Source organism: Colletes latitarsis, chromosome 7, assembly GCF_051014445.1.
Source record: "Colletes latitarsis isolate SP2378_abdomen chromosome 7, iyColLati1, whole genome shotgun sequence".
NCBI lineage: Eukaryota > Metazoa > Arthropoda > Insecta > Hymenoptera > Colletidae > Colletes > Colletes latitarsis.
This window is the reverse complement of record NC_135140.1, coordinates 18805001-18825936: the sequence shown is the minus strand read 5'-3', so window position 1 is coordinate 18825936 and position 20936 is coordinate 18805001. Positions and strand designations below refer to the sequence as shown.

General features: G+C 36.6%; 5 protein-coding genes across 11 annotated transcripts in view; 2 read left to right on the top strand and 3 right to left on the bottom strand.

Annotated features, from left to right (window-relative positions):
- The first annotated feature begins 62 nt into the window (after positions 1–62).
- Positions 63–13212, top strand: Pod1 (coronin). The gene is made up of 18 exons (XM_076768725.1): positions 63–212; positions 601–815; positions 892–1040; positions 1124–1310; positions 1845–2142; positions 2219–2474; positions 2570–2722; positions 4369–4740; positions 5093–5714; positions 6333–6446; positions 6528–6698; positions 6837–7275; positions 7359–7497; positions 7576–7782; positions 7844–7979; positions 8065–8204; positions 8496–8585; positions 8747–13212. The coding sequence occupies exons 2-18, from the start codon at positions 656–658 to the stop codon at positions 8753–8755; spliced, it is 3642 nt and encodes a 1213-aa protein (XP_076624840.1). The 5' UTR covers positions 63–212; positions 601–655; the 3' UTR covers positions 8756–13212.
- A 511-nt stretch (positions 13213–13723) lies between these two features.
- On the bottom strand, positions 13724–15895 carry LOC143343643 (ubiquitin-fold modifier 1). Its single transcript, XM_076768740.1, has 5 exons — positions 15795–15895; positions 15506–15654; positions 15269–15325; positions 13912–14042; positions 13724–13841 (listed from the first exon to the last, which is right to left on the bottom strand). The coding sequence occupies exons 2-5, from the start codon at positions 15508–15510 to the stop codon at positions 13771–13773; spliced, it is 264 nt and encodes an 87-aa protein (XP_076624855.1). The 5' UTR covers positions 15511–15654; positions 15795–15895; the 3' UTR covers positions 13724–13770.
- On the bottom strand, positions 14070–15261 carry LOC143343640 (uncharacterized). Its single transcript, XM_076768734.1, has one exon. The coding sequence runs from the start codon at positions 15172–15174 to the stop codon at positions 14218–14220; it is 957 nt and encodes a 318-aa protein (XP_076624849.1). The 5' UTR covers positions 15175–15261; the 3' UTR covers positions 14070–14217.
- A 68-nt stretch (positions 15896–15963) lies between the features above and the next one.
- LOC143343642 (zinc finger Ran-binding domain-containing protein 2) lies at positions 15964–18865 on the top strand. Of its 6 annotated transcripts, none has more exons than XM_076768738.1 (8): positions 15968–16425; positions 16930–16982; positions 17131–17212; positions 17328–17658; positions 17869–17963; positions 18027–18065; positions 18235–18315; positions 18547–18865. In XM_076768738.1, exons 1-7 carry the CDS (start codon positions 16352–16354, stop codon positions 18275–18277), a joined length of 717 nt encoding a protein of 238 aa, XP_076624853.1. In that variant the 5' UTR covers positions 15968–16351; the 3' UTR covers positions 18278–18315; positions 18547–18865. The 6 variants fall into 6 exon arrangements, 4 of the variants coding, with proteins under 4 accessions (XP_076624854.1, XP_076624853.1, XP_076624852.1 ...); XR_013079995.1 differs by having other exon boundaries at positions 15970–16425; positions 18235–18751; positions 18836–18865; XR_013079994.1 differs by having other exon boundaries at positions 15970–16425; positions 18235–18755; positions 18836–18865.
- A 283-nt stretch (positions 18866–19148) lies between these two features.
- Lgs (BCL9 domain-containing protein legless) overlaps positions 19149–20936 on the bottom strand; it is a 9587-nt gene continuing 7799 nt past the window's right edge. For both annotated transcript variants that reach the window (XM_076768723.1, XM_076768722.1), the window contains exon 7: positions 19149–20936. This exon is cut by the window's right edge and continues 3549 nt beyond it. The gene's annotated coding sequence lies outside the window, so the exon portion shown is untranslated.

Genomic DNA, 20936 nt, shown 5'->3' with positions numbered 1-20936 from the left:
TGTGAACACACTGTATGATGCAGCTTGTGATCGACAAAGATAGAAGAGACCCCTTGGAGGGGGACTTTCCTGTTTCCGCCTGTCAGCCGTCGAGATCAGAGACGCCTACCTGCCATCGTAGTTGTGTTTATACTGGCTGATCATTTTCGTTCGATTTAATCCCCTAACAATATTTCGTGAAAAGCGTGCCAAGTCACGCCGAACAGCGGCACGTGAGTAATACGATCCTTCTCTCTCGTTTTTTCTTAACCGAGAGATTCCATTCGACTGTCATTGTTATTACTTACGTACGTACGACGATTAAGGGTGGGGTGGTTCTCACCCCCAAATTATTAGTCATGCACAGCTTTGCACCAGTGTCGATACCCTTTCCCAGCGTTGTCCTCGCACACGCTCGCTAGATATCGGTGACTCGTATTATTACGTAAATTCGGTTCACGATAGGAAACAAAGAAATCCACAATTTGTGCTATTCTACAAATTATTCACCGAAATATTCATAGAAAACTCTATATTTGTTAATTTTTTATTCAGAGGTTTCTTAATCGGAGCAATAAAAAACGAATAGTTGATGCAAATTTGGTGATATTTTTTTATCAGATTACATGGTTTAAGAGGAAATTGACCCAGAAACTGTACTGTTGGCAACGTCAAAATGGCTTGGCGTTTCAAAGCGTCTAAGTATAAAAATGCAGCTCCCATTGTTCCTAAACCGGAGGCATGTATCAGAGATATTTCAGTTGGTTCTTATCAGACATATGGCAACAACATTGCAGCATCTGCTGCATTCATGGCATTCAATGTAGATCACAATGGTACATTCTAACACCTAAAGATATTACAGGTTTTTTGTAAAGCCAAAGTCATCGAATCTTTCTCTTATTTTGTTAGGATCTAGCCTTGCTGTACTACCGCTGGAAGATTGCGGCAGAAAAAGTAAAACTATGCCTTTGCTACATGCTCATGCCGACACAGTAACAGATATGGACTTTTCTCCATTTCATGATGGTTTACTAGCTACCGGTTCACAGGATTGTCTTGTGAGTTGTAATTACTTTAAACTATCTAAATTTCCTATACTTTGACAATTTTTACTTATTATTATATTGATATCTGATTTCAGGTCAAGCTATGGCACATTCCAGAAACAGGTTTAGAAGAGTCTTTATGCAATCCTGAATGTACATTTTCCCACCGTCAGAGAAGAGTAGAAGCAGTGTGTTGGCATCCTACGGCTGAACACCTCCTTACAACAGTGTCGTACACAAATTTATCTTTGTGGGACGTGATTTCGCAACAAGAGCTATTTTGTAATGAAAAAAAACAAACATATTTTCTTATTCTGGGCGAGCAACATAACTCAGGCGCCTTAATTCTTTCCATCAGTATTAGACCAGTTTAAGTTGTTATTTCATCGATACTTTGCTTTCGCGATGACCATTATACGGGTCCGCTTGTTCCTATCCATTTATCATCGAAATTATTATTTGTAAATCTTTTTACGACTTTTTTTGATTACCAAACCTTGACGCGTGCTATATCGTTGATTTCCTCATCGCTGCAGCTAACATAACAAAAATTATAGGATTTAAAATGGTGAAACTTTTTCCTCCTCTATTTCTTTTCTAAACTCTACAAGCATAATTATATAATATATAAAATGAAGCACGTGAACACGAATTTGTTTGAACAAATGTTTATCGTGTCGCTATTAAGAGCGATATAAGTCAAGATATAACTGTATCGGAAATAATAAGGTGATCAAGTTATATTGTTCGCCTGATACACTAAATGTTTAATAATAATATTTCTAAGTTATTTAATATCGATTTATCGCATTACAGCCAATAGCGAGCACACGGAAGTGATCCAGTCGCTAAGCTGGAAACAAGATGGAGTGCTTTTAGCAACATCTTGTAAGGATAAACAAGTGAGAATTATAGATCCCCGTGCCTCCGCTTGCGTGGTTAACTCTTGCTCGAGTCACCAAAGTATTAAAGACTCTAGAATTGTCTGGCTTAATAATAGTGACAGGATACTCACTACCGGATTCGATGCCGCGAGACTTCGCCAGGTTTATATAAGGGACTTAAGACACCTGAACGAACCCGTGAAAACGTTGGAATTGGATTGCAGCACCGGGTAAACATCGATCGATATTACTCTTATTTATTGGGAGTTGAAAAAGACAATGATTAACGTAAAATACGTTTTACAGAATTCTAATGCCTCTCTTTGATCCCGATACAAACATGCTTTTCCTTGCTGGAAAGGGAGACACTACTATCATATACATGGAAGTTATGGATAAGGATCCGTTCCTAGTGGAAGGAATTCGTCATAGCGGAGAACAAACTAAAGGAGTATGTTTAGTACCAAAACGAGCATTGAACGTCATGCAGGCGGAAGTTAATAGATTACTGCAGCTCACTTCGAACATGGTGATACCGATTATGTATCAGGTTCCGAGAAAAGTAAATACATTTGTTCACACTATTCCGATCGTGCATAGACACTATAATAAAATATGATTTTTAATTTTCAAAACTGTACATTTGTTCGATCCTAGACGTACAGAGATTTCCATGCGGACATATATCCGGATACAACAGGTTGTATTGCACAAAATAATGCAGCGGCGTGGATTAAAGGCCATAATATGCCTGTTCCGAAAATATCGTTAGACCCGGCCAAGAGAAATAAAGGGGAGGAACCCATCACGGTAAGTAAAAAATTTCGTTATAGGTATCGTACATCTTGAAGCTTTGAAAGCCTCGTATAGTACAGTAACGTACAAGAAAGATATAAAAAATTATCAAATGGTTTTGATAAAAGTAATTATGAAATGCATTTTGATAGATTTTTTTTATCCTTTATGAATACATGACTTTTGAAATCGCACGCTTATCATCATCATTATTACGTTTCATTATTTTTTGGTGTTCGTTTGCCAACCCAGAGATCAGTTATTAGAAATCGTTTCTTTAAATGTGTTGTGTGACGTTTAAAATATTATTTTGCATATAATAATTGTTTAGTTGTGTCTAGTTTTTGTTCATCAATGAAAACGTTAAACCAAAGATAGCAACATATTAGAAAATAATAACGAGTGCTGCGATATACGCCAATTGATCGAAAATATACGTAAAAAAATATCCCACAGTTTCTGATATATTGCTATCTGTGGAATATCCTGTACATTGAAAAGTAATATAGAAGTAGAACATAATTTAACTATTCCCAACAAGTTATACCGTGAATCTATTATACAGAACATTCACGCGTTAGAAAAATATTAAGTTTTGTCCAATAGCGTATTTTCTTTTATTTTGCATCATTTGATTTTTTTTGTTTCATGTTCTGTGTATATTTTTTCACGTTTCAGATACCCAATGTATGTTTTATAGTTTATACATTAGCACCGTTCAAAGTGTTAGTCCTGGCACGTGTAATTTAAATGGCAATTGATGTTCTGTAGCTTATTCTATCAGCGTAAGTAATCATAAGTATGAAGCGTGAACAATAGCTCTATCCGTACGTGTTTAGAAAAGCGCTTTGATGGCCCCCCTTTTTTTGTGTACATATTCTTAGATCTTTTTTTCTCGTCCTTAAAAGTAAAATAGGTTTTCGAGAGTGTTACGTGCTCGTATCGTTTCTTCAGATTCCTTAAAACTTTCGAATGGCATTGTAGGGTGTTCATTTACATTCGTTCTGTACGAACTTATGAGACGATCCAAGATATTCTCAGTTTCTATAGAAGATTAAAAATATGTGACAAAATAGATTTACATTTTTAGTATCTTTTATACTGATGCCATTTTCTACCGTGCAACGCCATTTATGTATGTAAAAAGTCACATCGTTTAAGGGTTGAAAGATACGAAGCTGCAAACAGAATTGGCAAAATTTTATTCCAATAATAAATAACAAATGGCGTCCGTGTATGCACAGCAATTTATTCGATCGTGCAGTTAAATTTTTATCCAGATAAAAATATTGCCCACTCTGCCTGCAAATTATGTGTATGTTGGCGTGAAAAGCTTGTAGAGGTTGCGTGGTATTAAAGGGGTAGGTGAAGCCTCGGAATTTGAAATATCAACCTTCCTTGAACGTCTCATTCCTAGGAAATGAACAAGGCTGATCGATAAAAACATTACCTAGTTCATTGTTTTTATACCGAACATGATTCCCAAACTCACGAGAAATCTTAGAAACGGTTCATTAAAAATTTCGAGGCCATGCTGCACCTTTAATGCCATAACAATGCAAATCGAACCATGTAGAAATGAAATTTTAAAAAGCGAAACTCGGACCTCGATAATTCAGATTAAGCAGTTCGCGACATTAAGGAATTTACCGTACCTTCAGGTACACAAGGGAAACTTAACAACGCTCAAAGACAATGAGCGTGAAATAAAAATGGAACAGAAGCAACCGAAGCCTGTATCTATCACTGTGCCAAAAGGTTACGCGAAAGGTCAGGCGAACGAGAAAGAATCGTCGCCAGAAAACGACGCCGAGAAGATAGAAGAACCGAAGAAATTGGACTTCGAAGAAGAGAAGTGTAAAGTTCAAAACGGAGGCCAGACGATCCCGCCGAAGCCTTTGCCCAGAACCTCAAGAACCAACAGCATATCCGAGGACGAAATACTGGTGAAGCCAGTCGCACGACCTCGGTCCTCGCTGAACCCGGGCTGCGTAGTAACGTCTGTGAACCCCAATGCGATCGGGGGATACAAGGTTGTAATATCTGGCTAATAGCGTTAACGAAAAAAATGTTCTACTTCTGTATGCGCGATGATATACCGTGTGCAGTAATATTCCGTTTCATTAATCTCATTACAATTACAATACATCACGTAAAATAACTTAGCACAGAGTGTCCCGGGCTTCAATGGTTAAACTTTGTCAGTATATTATATGGGATTAAATAAGAAAATAACGTTACGATATCCTGTAAATCTAACATGTTTTTCTCACTTAATTCTATAGAATATACTGACAAAGTTTGGCTGTTAAAACCTGGGGCATCTTCTATAGATAGAATTTTTTTCAGCGTAAAAGATGTTTGTAATATTTCTCGTGATTTTAGCCTCGATTGGGACCGAAACCATTCCAAGCAAAGCCCACGAGTCAAGAGTTCTCCTTCGACAAGATTTTCTCGGTTCCTATCGCACCGAACAGCGACACAAACGGTTATCAGAACGACGTGATTAACCAGATAGAGAATAATACGGAGCCAGAGAAGTCGCCGTCGTTTAACAACGAACGCATCAAAGAGGCTGAGAATGGAAAAAGCGATTCCAGTTCTCTGGAGGAGGACGCGAATTCCAGCGATTCCGGATACAAGCCAAAAACCCCGAGCACGGCGGAAAGGCGTAGAGTTTTCGAGACGAAGGTCAAGGACGAGTCGCCGGAGAACGAGGACCTCGGAAATTTCGAGCGCGGCAACGCGAACAGAAACTCGATCGCCGAAAGACGTCGACTTTACGAGAGCCGTTCCGTCTCCGTGACCGATGGAAATTTGGCGGAAAAGGCAATGGGATCGCCAACAATGTTGAGACGAAGGGATTCGTTTAAGACGAAAAGCGAAGTGATCAAGGAGGACGAGGTGAAGAAAGTAATTCCCATGTTGCGTCAGCAGAGCATGGACCCGCGTTTAGAAAAAGTAGACACTATAACGCCAACTGCTAAAAGGACATCGACTGTGTTCGGTAGGATACTAAATACAAATGTACTAGCTCACCTCATAGCTTGAATACTGTTTCGCGATGTTCTCGTAACACTGTTGACATCCTTGAAACGCTTGTCGTGTTTTGGTATCGAAGAAAGATCGCGTCTCGTTTGTAGCATTTTTAACTTTCACAGTAGGAGAACGCGTGCGCTAGGTTCGACCATAATTACAATACTGACAAACGGAAACTAAGGAACCAAGATTCCCTCACTCTTGGTAAGCTAGAATACGTCTGCGAACTAATGAAAGAATTGTAATTGGTGGCTTGGAACGCAGGTACTGTAGGGAAACGTTTTCGCCAATTAAATTCTATCAACAAAGAAAAGGTCCTCGGTATCTACTGGCCGTAATTCAAACAACTTTTTATTGTAGAGAGTTACGCTTAATTCTTGTCCTTAATGCGGGCGACAGACCTTTTATAACAATGGCAGGTATAGCCACCGAGTACCTGAGAACTGGGCCAATTTTAAAATGTCTGTATCTCTGAAAATTTATCCGTAAAGGGGGCAAATGTTTCGTTGCACTATACCCAATGTTTTTGACGAAAGAAGAAAACCTATAAACTTTTTACTAAAAATGTCCTTTTTGCTATATGCAGGCAGGGTATCGAAATTCAGACACTTAAAAGGGACACCTGGTCATAAATCCACGCACATTGAAAACATACGGAACATCAGTCGACAGATATCTGGGGAATGCGATGGTTTTCATGGTAATTAAAGTTTATAGGGAATGATTGTTATAAATTATATAGATTGTCTTTATATGATCGCGATCGTTAATGCAATTGTAGCTAATTCTGATCGCGTCGCTGTACCATTGAGCGGGCCAGGCGGTAAAATAGCAGTTTTAGAACTGAAAAAAACCGGAAGACTACCAGACGGTGTAATGCCAGCATTAGTGCATGGCACCACTGTAATGGATTTCCAATGGAATCCGTTCGATAATCAACAATTAGCAGTTGGTGAGAAAATAAACAATATTTATTCAGTAAAAATAAGTAACGAATAATGGGTACTAATGTTTGATTATCAAAGCATATTTTAAACAATGATGCGTTTGTACGTTGCATGGGAGTGCAATAATCACTATTTATTAACAGCCTGCGACGATGGAATGATACGATTATGGGAGATACCGGAATCCGGATTATCAGAGCCAACAAACGAACCAAAGCACGTGATAAACGCTCACACCGACAAAATATATTTAATTAAATTTCATCCGTTGGCGTCGGACATACTAGCGTCGGCATCTTACGACATGACCGTAAAAATTTGGGATCTGACGCTTCTCTGGTCCTGCGAGGTGGCTGTCGCAAGAATAACATTAACCGGTCACACCGATCAGATCTTCAGCCTAGCATGGTCGCCTTGCGGCCAGTATCTTGCGAGTGCATGCAAGGATGGCAAGTTACGAATTTATAAGCCAAGATCTAGCGACGTGCCGGTCAAATGCGGGAAAGGACCTGTTGGTACCAGAGGCGCACGAGTTGTGTGGGCGTTGAAAGGACAGTTTCTCGTTGTGATGGGATTCGACAAGTACGTAGCACGACTATCAACGTTTGAAAGATGAATTTTATTTAATTTTTAATCGATGTGTGGCTACGTACGTTTCATTTTAGAGTATCCGAGAGACAAATATACGTGTTTAAAACGGACAATCTCAATAATCCATTGACTACCGTTGGGTTAGACGTATCGCCTGCCATATTGATGCCATATTACGACGAAGATAGCTCGACCCTTTTCTTAACCGGACGCGTGAGTTCTCATTTTCACGAGTAACCACGGGGCAAACTAATAAGGAATTTTTATCGAACGTTTACGATACTTTTGCAGGGTGATTCAACGATATATGCATTCGAGGTAACGGAAGAAGCTCCCTACTGCTGTCCACTCAGCCATCATCGATGCAGCAGTTTACATCAAGGATTATCGTTTCTCCCCAAGAACAAATGCGACGTGGCTAGCGTAGAATTTGCCTCGGCTTTAAGACTAACAAACAACACAATAGAACCCTTGAGTTTCACTGTCCCGCGTATAAAGGTACGTTTAATATACGCGAGATATGAAAAGCTGTGTACGACATACTTATTGTTTATTTCAGAGTGAACTTTTCCAAGACGATTTATTCCCACCCACGAAAGTCACATGGAAACCGACCATGACCGCTACCGAATGGTTCAACGGAGCCAACAAACAAGCCTACAGAATAAGCCTAAAGCCACCCGGTATGGATAATTGTAAGTATAATTAAAATTGAATTAAACGATATTCCTTCTAGTTCTATACACGATCCTGAGAATTGAATTTATTTTTTACTTATAGTAAGTGAAAATCAAGGCCAAGGGGTAGTTACTGCACCAGTCACAGCGAAACAACAACCACCCCCAGTCCCGTTCTCTGTGTCTTCGCAGCCCTTCAGCAGACTCGGATGGAATCCCGATGTGAAAGCCAGACAAGAAGAGGTACGTTACGTTTAAACGTTTTTGGCGTCAGTTATATGAACTAATGAACGCTACTATTATTACATAAATTATTTTAATCGCTTACAAAATTCCAACGCGTGTTTTTTCGTGTATAAAAAAATTCTAAGAGCACAGCTCCATCAGAATTTGCCCGTGAGGCTGTATCAAAACATTCTACCATAATTTACAAATTCTGTTTTATCTGAACATTGACCTTTTTCGTCTGCAAATTAAATTATTTGTAGTCCAGTATATTTTGTCCGATTGTACCGTTTAACGTGTGTGCGACAGATCCAAAAAGCTATGAGCAACTTCGTGGGGGATGTAATACAGTGCACGTTGGAACAGGATCACATGGAGGGTGTGGAGGAGCACGAATGGGTAAGTAACTTCTAAATGAGTGCTGTAACATATATGAAGAAGAAGAATAATGATATAGGCGAAACATTGATTGGGGAAAAAAATAGAAAATTCACAGTTAACAAAGAATTTTTCTACTCTCTGATTAAGTGAATCTTAAAACTGCTTGACTTTAATTCCAGGACGAGTGAAGATTAAGCAGCGTCGATAGGTCATTGAAATAAAGCAGTAAGATAAAATGAATTTAAATGTAGCTGTTCGAACCGTAATTTATTTCTAAGTTAAAAGCCACGGCATAAGCGGAAGGTATTTCGATATTAATGTGTACGTGGCGAAGAGATATTTATAGTTGGAATTAATACTTCCAAAAAAAAATTTTCCCTCAGAAAGAACAAACGGTACGTGTGCGATTACTTGAATTGTGGTAACTTTTTAACATAGGGTATAATTACACGGATCATCGTACCAAATTAATATAAGAGAGGAAAAAAAAAAATAACGGGAGAGTAAGAAAATTTCAAATAGAGAAAAAGAGAGCCCGTAATTGCATTTCTTATCCATAGTTAATTTCTGTTAACTGCCATTCTATCATTCAATCGATATTAAGAATAATTATATAGAATAATTATCAATAGGCAGCTGTACTAGAGATTTAGAATTACAGATATTCACGGAAACCTATCAGAATTTGACAATAGTTTTTGAGTATATAATTAAGGTGTGTCACGTTTTTTTTTTAAGCGAGTAATTTCGAATATGATGGTACTATATCAAAGTGTGTCTAATGCAGATTGAAATGAAACGAATTTAACGAATAATTTCGTTTCTTTGCTCCCGAGACGTGTCTCAAAATATATTATTTATTACGTTAGAAGCGTGCAAAGGGTACGTGCCATTTATGATTATGGAACACAGGAAAATTTAGCGTATTGTTAATCGGAAATGGGCATTGCTTGAACGTATACTTACATAATCTAGATTGGGTAATTTTATTTTTATCGATTATGTACTAATTTATTTACTGTGCTTATTTACTATCAGATAAACAGATAAACAGTTTGCTATTATTATTTATTGTCTAACCAAGTATTCGAACAAGCATTGCTCGTTTCTACTGTTAAGCAACAGTATTTATGATCCGTAAAAATTAGTCTTGATGAAATAATATTATATAATTTATATATAATAAATATCTGTTAGTGCCACGTATCTTTCTTTAAACGACAGATCATCACCAATGATAGTTTCAGTGTATACACTATCGTAATATAATCATCATACGTGTGATATTAGCGATCGCGATTTTTTTTTTTTCGTGAAACAAGGATAGAAATTTGTACGATACCTCGTAATACCCACACGCACATACTATATGAGATAAAACAAATAGATAAAAGGTACACCACGTTACATCGTAAGTCGATAATTAAGTTGTATGGCGAAGTATACAGAAAATGACTGATTCAGCACTTTCCAAGATCTATAAACAATGATCGTATAATAATACTCTCGAATGTAGTGAACGAACCACTTTTATACTCTTTAAATTACGCCAAGATATTTGTAAAAACAGCAATGTTGAAGATTCACCGAATGTATCATAAACGTGAAACAGATTTTTTTTTTTTCTATTCATTGTACTTCGGTGATTGAAACGTTAAAATGCGAATTCCATGTTTATCGATGGCCAGCGAACAAGCAAGAATTATTTAAGTACGAAAGAAATGTTTTAGATCGCACGTAATTACAAAGATGCGTATTTTTTCTACGTAATATACTATAAATTTATACTTTTAGTGTTCCGATAGGGATTAAGCGTAATTTTAGCAATGATTTACTATTTAACGATGTCCACAAAATATTCGTTTGTAAAAGTTTCTGTAATCGGTAAGGTATGTCAGCGTTTAGTCGAAATGTGCAAAACAGTTCTGTACAAATGCATTTTACTCGATTTAGGGTTTATTGCGACAACGTAGTCTAACTGTCCGTAATGATAGTTTTCTTGTTACTGCTAAGAATATGCTCGTGTTCCTATTTCTACGATCGAAAGCAATTTTTGTATGGATACGGATCCCTCCAGTTTAGTATATTGAATTCGTAACGTGTTCCATCCGTAAACATGGAATTCGCGACTTGATACGGGAATCGTGCACACTTTATACTTTTATATTCGAATGTCACAATTTATTCTTCGTATGTAAAAAATTGAACTTATGGTGCTATGCCCTTTTGACAAACCCTAGCGAGTACGTAGTTGCTGATGAAAGTACGACAAACCGCACGAATATTTCTCGATAGGACACGAACGATCGCAGTTTTGCTCAACGGTCCAAAATAACATTCCACTTTTGTACTTTGCCATATTTGTGGACAGAGTTGGGCATTTGATCGACCGATTAATCAGAAATTGATCCCGATTAAGGGTAGTCGGTTACTGAAATTAATCACTCGTAGCAATTAACAATTAAATCAATCGCAAATCGCTCGTGACGATTAACGAGTAAATTAAATTAATGGTAATGGTCCTTCGGTAGCGTCTAGTCGAAATCATCAAAACTTTCTTATTACATACGTACAAATTTAACTATTGAAACATACAGGGTGTTCGGCCACATCTGGGAAAAATTTTAATGGGAGATTCTAGAGGCCAAAATAAGACGAAAATCAAGAATAACAATTTGTTGATGGTGGCTTCATTAAGAAGTTATTAACGTTTAAAGTTCCGCCAGTACTGAATTTTTTTCTCGAAAGTGGGTAGGATTTCGGGGGTATGTCTAATAACCAAAAATGATTGTAATTGACCCCTGCAACCGAAAATAATTTTTTTAGAACGATTTGAAATTTTTTAATTTTGTCGAAAAATTTGTCCACTTATTGAATTTTTTTCTCGAAAGTGAGTAGGATTTCGGGAGTATGTCTAATAACCAAAAATGATTGTAATTGACCCCTGCAACCGAAAATAATTTTTTTAGAACGATTTAAAATTTTTTAATTTAATTGTTAACTTTTTAACGAAGCCTCCATCAACAAATTGGTATTCTTGATTTTCGTCTTATTTTGGCCTCTAGAATCGCTCATGTAAATTTTTCCCAGGGTTGGTCGAACACCCTGTACATTCCTAAAGATCTTCAGGATCATATTCTTAAATATGTTAATTTGTTATGTATGTAAAGAAGAAACATTTGATGTTTTCGAGTGCCTAGAACGAACAAACCCTAACACTTACTAACCTCTCGATAATGTTAGTTTTGTTAGAAACATGAAATAACTAATGAATGTTTTTCACACTGAAATCTGAACAAATGTCGAGGACATTACTAGTCGTAAAAACCAAGCGTGGTAGTCAACGATAATCTAATCAATAAAGGTTGCAAACGAACAACAATTGAATAGCTCCGTGGAAAAAGGACCGTATGTTATATTTCACAAATTTTAAAGGATAGCGGAGAAACGACCAACTATAACATATGCCTTTTATTAACTACAAAATCACATCATGCAGACCACAATTCCACGATAAAATGAAGTTGGAACATTCGTGACATGCTCCATTTTTCCATGAAACTATTCAACCACTTTAATCGTCGGCCATAATGAACGATTTATGATTAATTTAATGGTAAATAATGGTGAATCGTTGCTTCGATTAAGATTTGCCCGATGCTGTGTTTTGGGCACAAAATCGTAAGCTACAAGAAGTCGAGGAGGTGCCAAAGAGTTTCATGAGAATTGAAACAAACAGAAAAGCTCATGAATCAAGTTCCGTATACAATGGGCCGAAACAACACCTCAAAGCACTACAATTCAGAAAAGTCGTGCATATTTTCTCTACGCTGATCATACTTTTTTGTAACGTTTTAGAACCATAAGGTTACCAATCGCATAGGTCACAAGTATCGACTAAACTTTTATACGCATCAAGAGTAGAAAGATGAAACAAAGAGGAACAAGGTAATACTTCGCTATGAAAAAAAAAGAAAAAATAATATAGCTGCCATTTGCATCGTCCGCACTATAATTCACATTTCTATGTCTAACTAATCATCCGTCGGATCTTCTAGAACTGAGAAACATCATTGTTGCATATTTCATAGGCATCCTTTTTTTTCTATCCTGTTTTCCTGTAACCCTCGTACATGATCCGCTGATTGACAAGCTATATGTATGTATAGTATCACGCAAAAGCAATATCCTGAAAAGTTATCATAAGTTGCACGAAAGAAATGTTTTCTTGCTTTATATTTAATTTTTTTCCATTGCCTCTTGATGCAAGAGACTAATAGAAAAAAAGGAAATAAATGGTGAACTGGATGATCGTTAGATAAAAAAAAAAAAACAAAAAAAATTGTAACTTATGATGCTTCTTATCAATACTATGTCGCGTGTAAAACATTTTACACTGCAAGTTATTTCCTTCTATCGCAACAGTAGATTTGTAATCACTCCCAATAATTATACGCGATCTTTCGTAGCACACGATTTGAAAGTTCTCAATCGTAAAATATTATTTTAATTGCAACAGGAAGTTTCTTAATGTTCAATATTGCGCTATGACTGATCGCTAAGTAATTTTATCATGTAATAACATACCTTTGTATCGACCTTATACCTCTTATATGTATTTCACCTATAAAAACTTTTTATCAAACATGTATACGCAGTGGTCTTGTTACATTTCACCCTCGTAATTATTTATTATTTACAATCCTAATGTACATAAGTACTCTAGTCACGCGACTTTATCCCAACTTATGTTCTCACATATATTGCATCAAATTTTCATTTCTTCACCTTTCTTTTTGTACAGAAAATACATTTGATCCTGTTTCACTTCAATTATATTTCGAAATTAAGGTTTCAAAAATTCAGTTTACGCGAAAAGTTTTTAAACAAAGTGGACCCTCCTGTTTATTACATACAAAGTGTTCAGCCACCCCTGGGAAAAATTTTAATGGGAGATTCTAGACGCCAAAATAGATTAGGCTATTTAATGATGATCTCCATGGTCTGGTAAGAACGATTTATAAAATTTAAAAATTGTTTTTTTACTTAATTTCATCAACCCTAATGAGTAACAAATTTTATACGATAAAATAGTAACGTCGTTGTACTTATTAATGAAAACTATAATATCTTAGGGAATAATTTATACACAGATATACAGTTTAAGAATTAAATGCATTTTTTTTTTAACAACCTCCGTAAATCATCTACCGTATCCAACTCGGTCTCTGGGAATTAATCTAAGTTCGGATCCGTGTTTGAGAAAAACGTTTCCTGAAATAATTAAATTACATGTATAGCGTTCATTGAAGGTTTCCTAGGTGTTGAAGTCTGTTTTATTCACCTGCCGTTTGCTGTGGATTGATACCTATTCCATCATCCGTAATAATCGCGGACGTGGCTGGCGACACTTTAAATTCTTCTGCGGCGTATTTCAATACAGCGGTAAAAGGCGTATTATCTGGCACGCTAAGTCTACGATCACAAGTACACCGTGTCTATATAACTATTCTACAAATTTTAAAGTCTATAACAATTAAATAACAATGACTTATACAACGTGTAAAGTGAGTATATATTCGTCACGTATATGTATTTTAATTATAATTCTTTACTATCAGGTTTCATGATTGTACTAGGATTGTGCTATTTACCATCCAATATCTTTTTCAATTTTATGCCATATCGTACCATTGGGATGCATTTTAACTAATTGCACTCTGCTGCGTACGATTTCCGAAATTCCCGCAGGGCCATTTACTAATATCCGTACTACTCTGAGAAGATGATCATACTCGAATACGCAGTTCGACGTCCAACGATTTTCAACTTGTTTCATGTGACGCGCAAAATAAAATACAGCGTCAAGAAAGTTCGCATAAAGCTCCGAATCGCTTTGCATTAATTTACAAAGTAACTTCTTTTCTACGTTCACGAGCGATAAACAAACGTTTGGATCGTTTTCAACGAGTTTGTTCGATAGCAGTCGAACGATTAACTGCTTAATTTTACTTTTATCGTCTAAGTTAACAGCAAATTGTACGAGCTTCGAATGCAAACCATCGTTATACATTTCGCGAATGCATTCCGAAACCTCGTACTGATTACCGTTACCGATTAACATTTCCCAAGACACGATCAATGCCTCGTCCTGTATATCGGAATCGGATACGCCTAAATTTTCTAACGATTCTACGACGACGTTTGCACAAACTCCGTTAATTACCACGCGTCTAAGAAAATCGTTTAGCCTGTCGCTGCCGCAATATTGGACGTACAATTTCAAATATTCGTCCACGACGTCGGTCGAAATAGCAGCGTCTTTCAAATAGACTTCTAACAGTTTGTCGCAAGCATTTTTCAATTCAGAGCATGTATATAAGTTCGTTCTATTCTCATCTAACCAACGATTACGTAGATGATTCTCGAGAACATTTTCCTTGCCAATTTCGTAAGCTTTAGCAATCGCAGATTCAATAAATCGAGCACATTTAAAGGCTTTGACAACATTCTCGGTATCTGTGTCTTTGCTCAGACTGGAATTCTCTAACAGCGCAAGAAATATATCAAACATTTTTAGTATCTCGAGAAAATCTAACTCCGACATGTCTGCGTTATGGTATAAACAAAAAATGTGATAAACATTGGTCCCTTTCTAATTGATAATAAACTACTAAGTCGCATAGAATCACTGAACTTACACTTTAAATGGCAGTTTTGGATCAGAAGTAAGAGTTATTTTAAAAGTAACTTTGGACCTGCAACAAATCAACGTTCTCGTCACCAATTGATAAACATTCTCCACTCGGATTATAAATATTGACAAAACATATGGTTAACGAAATGTATACACTGGTTCGTAAAGGTTATATGTTGACTTGTATATACACAGGTTTCTTTAGTATATTGACAATAATTTTATCGGATGAAATACGTACGCCATACTTTGTTAATGTCGTTTTATCGATGAATGATTCAGCTTGCAACGTAAACAAATCTCTAGAAAATGGAAAGTTAACCTCAACTAACTGCGAGACAATTGATCGTATGGCGTCGTTGGCGAGACTGTGGATAAGAGAGGGGACACCTAACAAGAAACAGAATCCTGCAATGCGCATGCGCATAAACTGAACGATTCGTAGCATTTACGGAGCATTCCTAAGTAAAGGTTAACAAGATTCTACATTAATTGATAAATAATAAAAAGAATTGACATAAAAATATTACTTTCTACATTTAAAGATGCCTCCTTATATCTTCAAGAATAGTTCAATCCAAATTGACAACAGCTTTTTTTTAAACATTCATAAATATAATATACCTTTGGAACTGTTGCGCGAGAATTCCTCCTTGAAGCTACGTTTACGCGTTAATGAAATTCTTGCGAGAATCGACTGTACTTCAGAGTCATCTGGCAGTACATTCGAAAACTCATTGGTCGAGTAGTGCTTCGGAACCACCACGTTATGGTTTATCGGTCCGTAAGCGCTGTGATTGTGCCGTAGATGTTGCACTTATAGCGTATTGCACTGCATAGTTTCGGTGCATTAATTTGTATCCGCGACATAATGCAATAGCTGGTAGCGCGTAGAACGCGTTATAATAAACTGTAAGCCGAGAAAGCTCGGAAAAATAATTACGTTTCACGCGACAACGGCGATAAAATAAGGAACGTCGTTAGAAAGGTTAGATACGGTAAAAGGAACACGTCCAGCCGAGTATTAAATGCAAGTGCGATAGAATAGTTGTCGAGTTTACTTGCAGGCGATAAGACTGAACGCAAAATGGATAATGGCAAAGTAGACGATGATAATCAACGTAATGTTAATGACGGGGACTGGATTTGCCCTGATTCTCAGTACGTAAACTAGACAGTAACGTCTTGTAAAAATTTTCTTGCAACTTTCTATTCCGTACGAGACGAGATTTATGCGTTGTAATCAAATTTCGTACATAACAACACTACTTGTCGTTGACCCCGCTATGTCAATATAATAATCCGCCTGTAAATAATACTGGCATTTACTGAATAATAATACAACCAGGTGGCGACGTTATTATCGTCACGATAAATTATTTAATGTACAGTAACGTTACATCGATAACAACATCGATTATTAGATGGATAGATTAATTGACAAATAGCATTGTTTGATATTATTAATTACCAGAGTTGTGATAATCAAATTCGCATTATAATAGGAATATAATGTGAGAAATATTTTCTTCGAATAAGAAGAATCATATTCAAGGAGACGTTCAAGTCTGAAGATATTACAGTCAATTCATTAAAAAATTGTTCAATCATTACTATGCCAACTGTTATGCAAGTATAGTACATTAAAAGTATTTAATCTTTCAGATGTGCCAATGTAAATTTTGCAAGAAGAAACTCTTGTAATCGATGTGGAAAAGGTATATAACATTTGATATGGTAATGTATGAAACAGTTTTTTAATAATGTAACTTAAAGTAACATTTTATCGACAATTAATTGCTTTGCTAGTAATGGGATCAATGTATCGTGAATGTACATGTTTTAATAAACTGTATTTTTGCACAGATAGAGGAGAATGCCCTAAGAAGAAAAAGTTAGGACAAGAAATTGGTAAAGCAGCTGCAGAGAAGAGTAGGGGATTATTCAGGTATATACTATTTTCAATTTTCTATGAACTGTATGCTTGAATGGACTATTTACACCCAAATAAATAATGTCGGCGGATAAACGATTCCGTGGTAAAGTTCGCTTTTGTATTTCAGTGCTGACGATTGGCAATGCAGTAAGTGTGGAAATGTAAACTGGGCTCGTAGACAACAATGTAACATGTGCAATGCACCAAAGTTCGGAGAAATCGAGGAACGTACAGGGTACGGAGGTGGATACAACGACCGAGGAGTCGTTGAATACAAAGAAAGAAGAGACGACGACGATGAGTACGACGAATTCGGACGTCGCAGGAAGAAGCGAAGACTCGAAAATCGCTCGGATGACGATTCTAAAGACTCTAGGTATAGCAGTCCCCCGCGTAACAAATCTAAAGACGAAGACGAGAGGAACACTGCGGACGAAGAAGAGAGACACGAAAAAAATGTAATTGCATTTAAATCAATGATGATCGATATAATTTGGAGTACTCTGCTTCGAATTTTTCGATCTAAATTATCTTTAGTAACATACGAATAATTTTGGAAAAAAGCCAAATTATGCCTGTATGGTTGTTCATGTAGCAAATTTCGTCGTTAGTGTGCATTAAATTGATTGAAATAGATAAAGTTAACAAAGCGGTATTCCGAATTCCAGGAGGAAGACGAAGAAGAGGAGGACGACGACGAAGAGGACGGCGACTTATCCAAATACGATCTTAGCGAGTGGGACGATTTTGCGCTAAAGAAAAAGTAAATTTTCACACGATTGATGTTTTTTTTATAATTAGTATATTACACACTCTTAATTTTCAGTACAAATGGGAGCACTGCGTCATCGGAAGAGCAATCAAGGTAATAACGATAGTAAAAGTAAAATGAAAGAACTATACAATTGTGGAGAAGTTTGCTGACATAGTTAATGATAATTTTTATTATTATTAAACGATTCGAAGAAGTATAAGTACTTAGTCGGTGAGAAAGTGTTAACAAATGTTTCTACACAATCGTAACGTTTTTACAGAGATAAAGACGACTGGCGCGACTCGGGAACATCCAGTCAATGAGATGCTTCGCAGAAGGAAAGGTTTGACTTGGGTTTCGGGTATAAAATTGATTGTGACAAATGAAATTGCAGTATCGATGAGATTTGCTGAATGATACTTTTTTTTTTTGCTTTGCGTCCTTTTAGAAAGTGTACTCTATCGTATTCTATAATAGACCAGTAGATGTTAGATTATAATGGCATGGTCAAAGAGGAAGATATATTAGATTTAGAGAAAAACCCGAGGGGGATTGAAGTGTAATCGCTTGTTAAATAAATGGTTTTTTACAGGTGAGAGGAAATCCCGAGAGCGAAAATTGCTCGGCGAACTCAGAGATATACACAACGCAACAAATTTAGTGATTTAGTGAGCACCTTTGGATAAAGTGATGGACAATATATGACTTATTGCAAAGGGAATCGATTAACAATAAGCTTTACATTTGTGATTGAACTCAATAGCTTCGTTGACTCTATGGATTGGAGAGTGAAAAATGTAGGTTACCCTATTTGCGCAATATCGTCCTAAATATTGCATAGTAATGTGGAAATTCCGTAAAAAAATACTTGGCGCAGGTAGAATTATTTCGCTAGTGAAGTAAAAACAAAAGAAGAGGAACAGGAAAAAAGAGAAAAAAAAAAAGATACGAAACCTGTAATTCTTAATATAACTCTATGGACGATGTTACACACGACTCGTTGTAAAAGCTGCATTACGAATTCGTAGAAGAAATTCTTATTTCTAACTAATTCAAACGTATAAAGTCTCCGTGAAAGCTCTCTATCATTGCCACATCTTAAAACTTCTAATTACGTTATCACAAACGCACGACGCTCTCGTAGCTACACGTCACGATTCGCTTAATATTGCCTCAAGCTGCTTCGAAAAAAACTTCTTTTTTTTCTTTTCTCTCTCTCTCTCTCTCTCTCTCTCATATTTTATTTCTTTCGCCTCGATCACTTTCTCTCTCTCTTTCTCTTTCTTCCATGCGTAACACTAACAATTAAATAAACGTAATGTAGTATTAAAAAAAGAATCATTCCCTAATGAATACAGATATGTATTTGATGTCTTCGGAATGAAGAGAAAAAGGATACATTTTCTTGCTTTGACTATCACAGATCCGAGTAAGCTGGAAGCAGCCTGCTTAATTGAAAAATCATGACATGAGATTGTTCGCCATGTCGAAGCCTGCGCTCGTTTTCGGTCAGGCGAAAAAGTAAACGTATCAAAAATCTCCGACGCCCGCTTTCAAATACCGTTACGAAAAACCCATTATCGATCAATTCTGATACTGACTTCTTGTAAATATCTTTATTTTTCATTTATAATAAAAATCATTCATCAACAACATAATTGTTCTTAGTCAATTATTCTTCTTTCTTCTTATTATCATAAACTACGTGGGTTGGGGGGTTGGGGGGGGGGGGGTCATGATTATGCACAGTTTGTTGGTCACGAAGGGAATGGTGAGGGGTGGGGGGGCAGGTGAAAGGGACGGGCGATACTGCAAGGAGTATGTTGCAACAGGTATATATAATATATATATATATATATATATATAATATGTATATCGTATATATGTACAATTATGAATTTGAGCTTGCTTGACTGCGTTTTTTTTTTTCTTTCTTTTAAGTATTTAGTGATAAAGAGGAAGGATGATGAATTATGTTCACCGGCGTATATCATTTCGCGCGTCGCTCCTTCGAATACTTCGTTAATTCTCGCACAATCACTTTATCACGAGCAATTGTTCGAACAATAAAGGAAGAGGAGATACAATACATATCCGCCTGTACTTTTTTTTCCCTTACCTTTCGTTCTTTAATGATCCACGAGTCTCTAGCAATGTTATGTGTGTGTGTGTTTTTTTTTCCCTTTTAGTTACTACCGTATATTCCGATCGACGAAATAACGATTACTACGAAGAAACCAGATTTTACATCAGTATTTACACGATTCGCGTAAAACTTACTTTACGCGACTTTCTTTTTTTCTTTGCTTTCTTTTTTTTCGTTTCGTGAAAGTTTCGAATTTACAGAGAGAGAATTGTGATACGAAAAACCGATAACTCTCTTTAAGACGATTCGGAACAAATTCGGAGACGCAAGACATTAAAGCGACTTAATAGGGGCCATAGACGCGGCAACGATTTATCGCGCGACCAATCTCGAAAGTCGATTTAGAACGAAATAATCACGTGACGACGCGGTCGCGTCGCGCGCCAGGTTGTACAACCCCACGGACCTCAAGATAGAACCTTACGTTTCACATGCACCCGTGAAATTAAAGTTCTACTCGTTTAAACGCGTAATACTAATAAGCAGACACACCCGTTTCAATTGCTGTTCCTTGTTTCACGCGTAGCCATAGTCGAGCGTATTTCAACCAGAGACTTATACCGCCATTTTTTGATTATACCTTCGTAATGCTTACAGAAACCAAAATATAAACCTATACAACGAACTATCGATACAACGTCATACAGTTATATGAAAATACCGATATATTTACCGGTAATTCTTTCGTTTTCTCTATTTAATTAAAATTCTCAGGGCTTGTTTTATGTAGAGATTTAAAATCGATTTACTTCGAGAATTTTTCCTTGTTTTTTAAAAATTTCGACCAACGATATTTGTGCCACAGCATTCTAAAACGATACAAATCGGTTAAATGT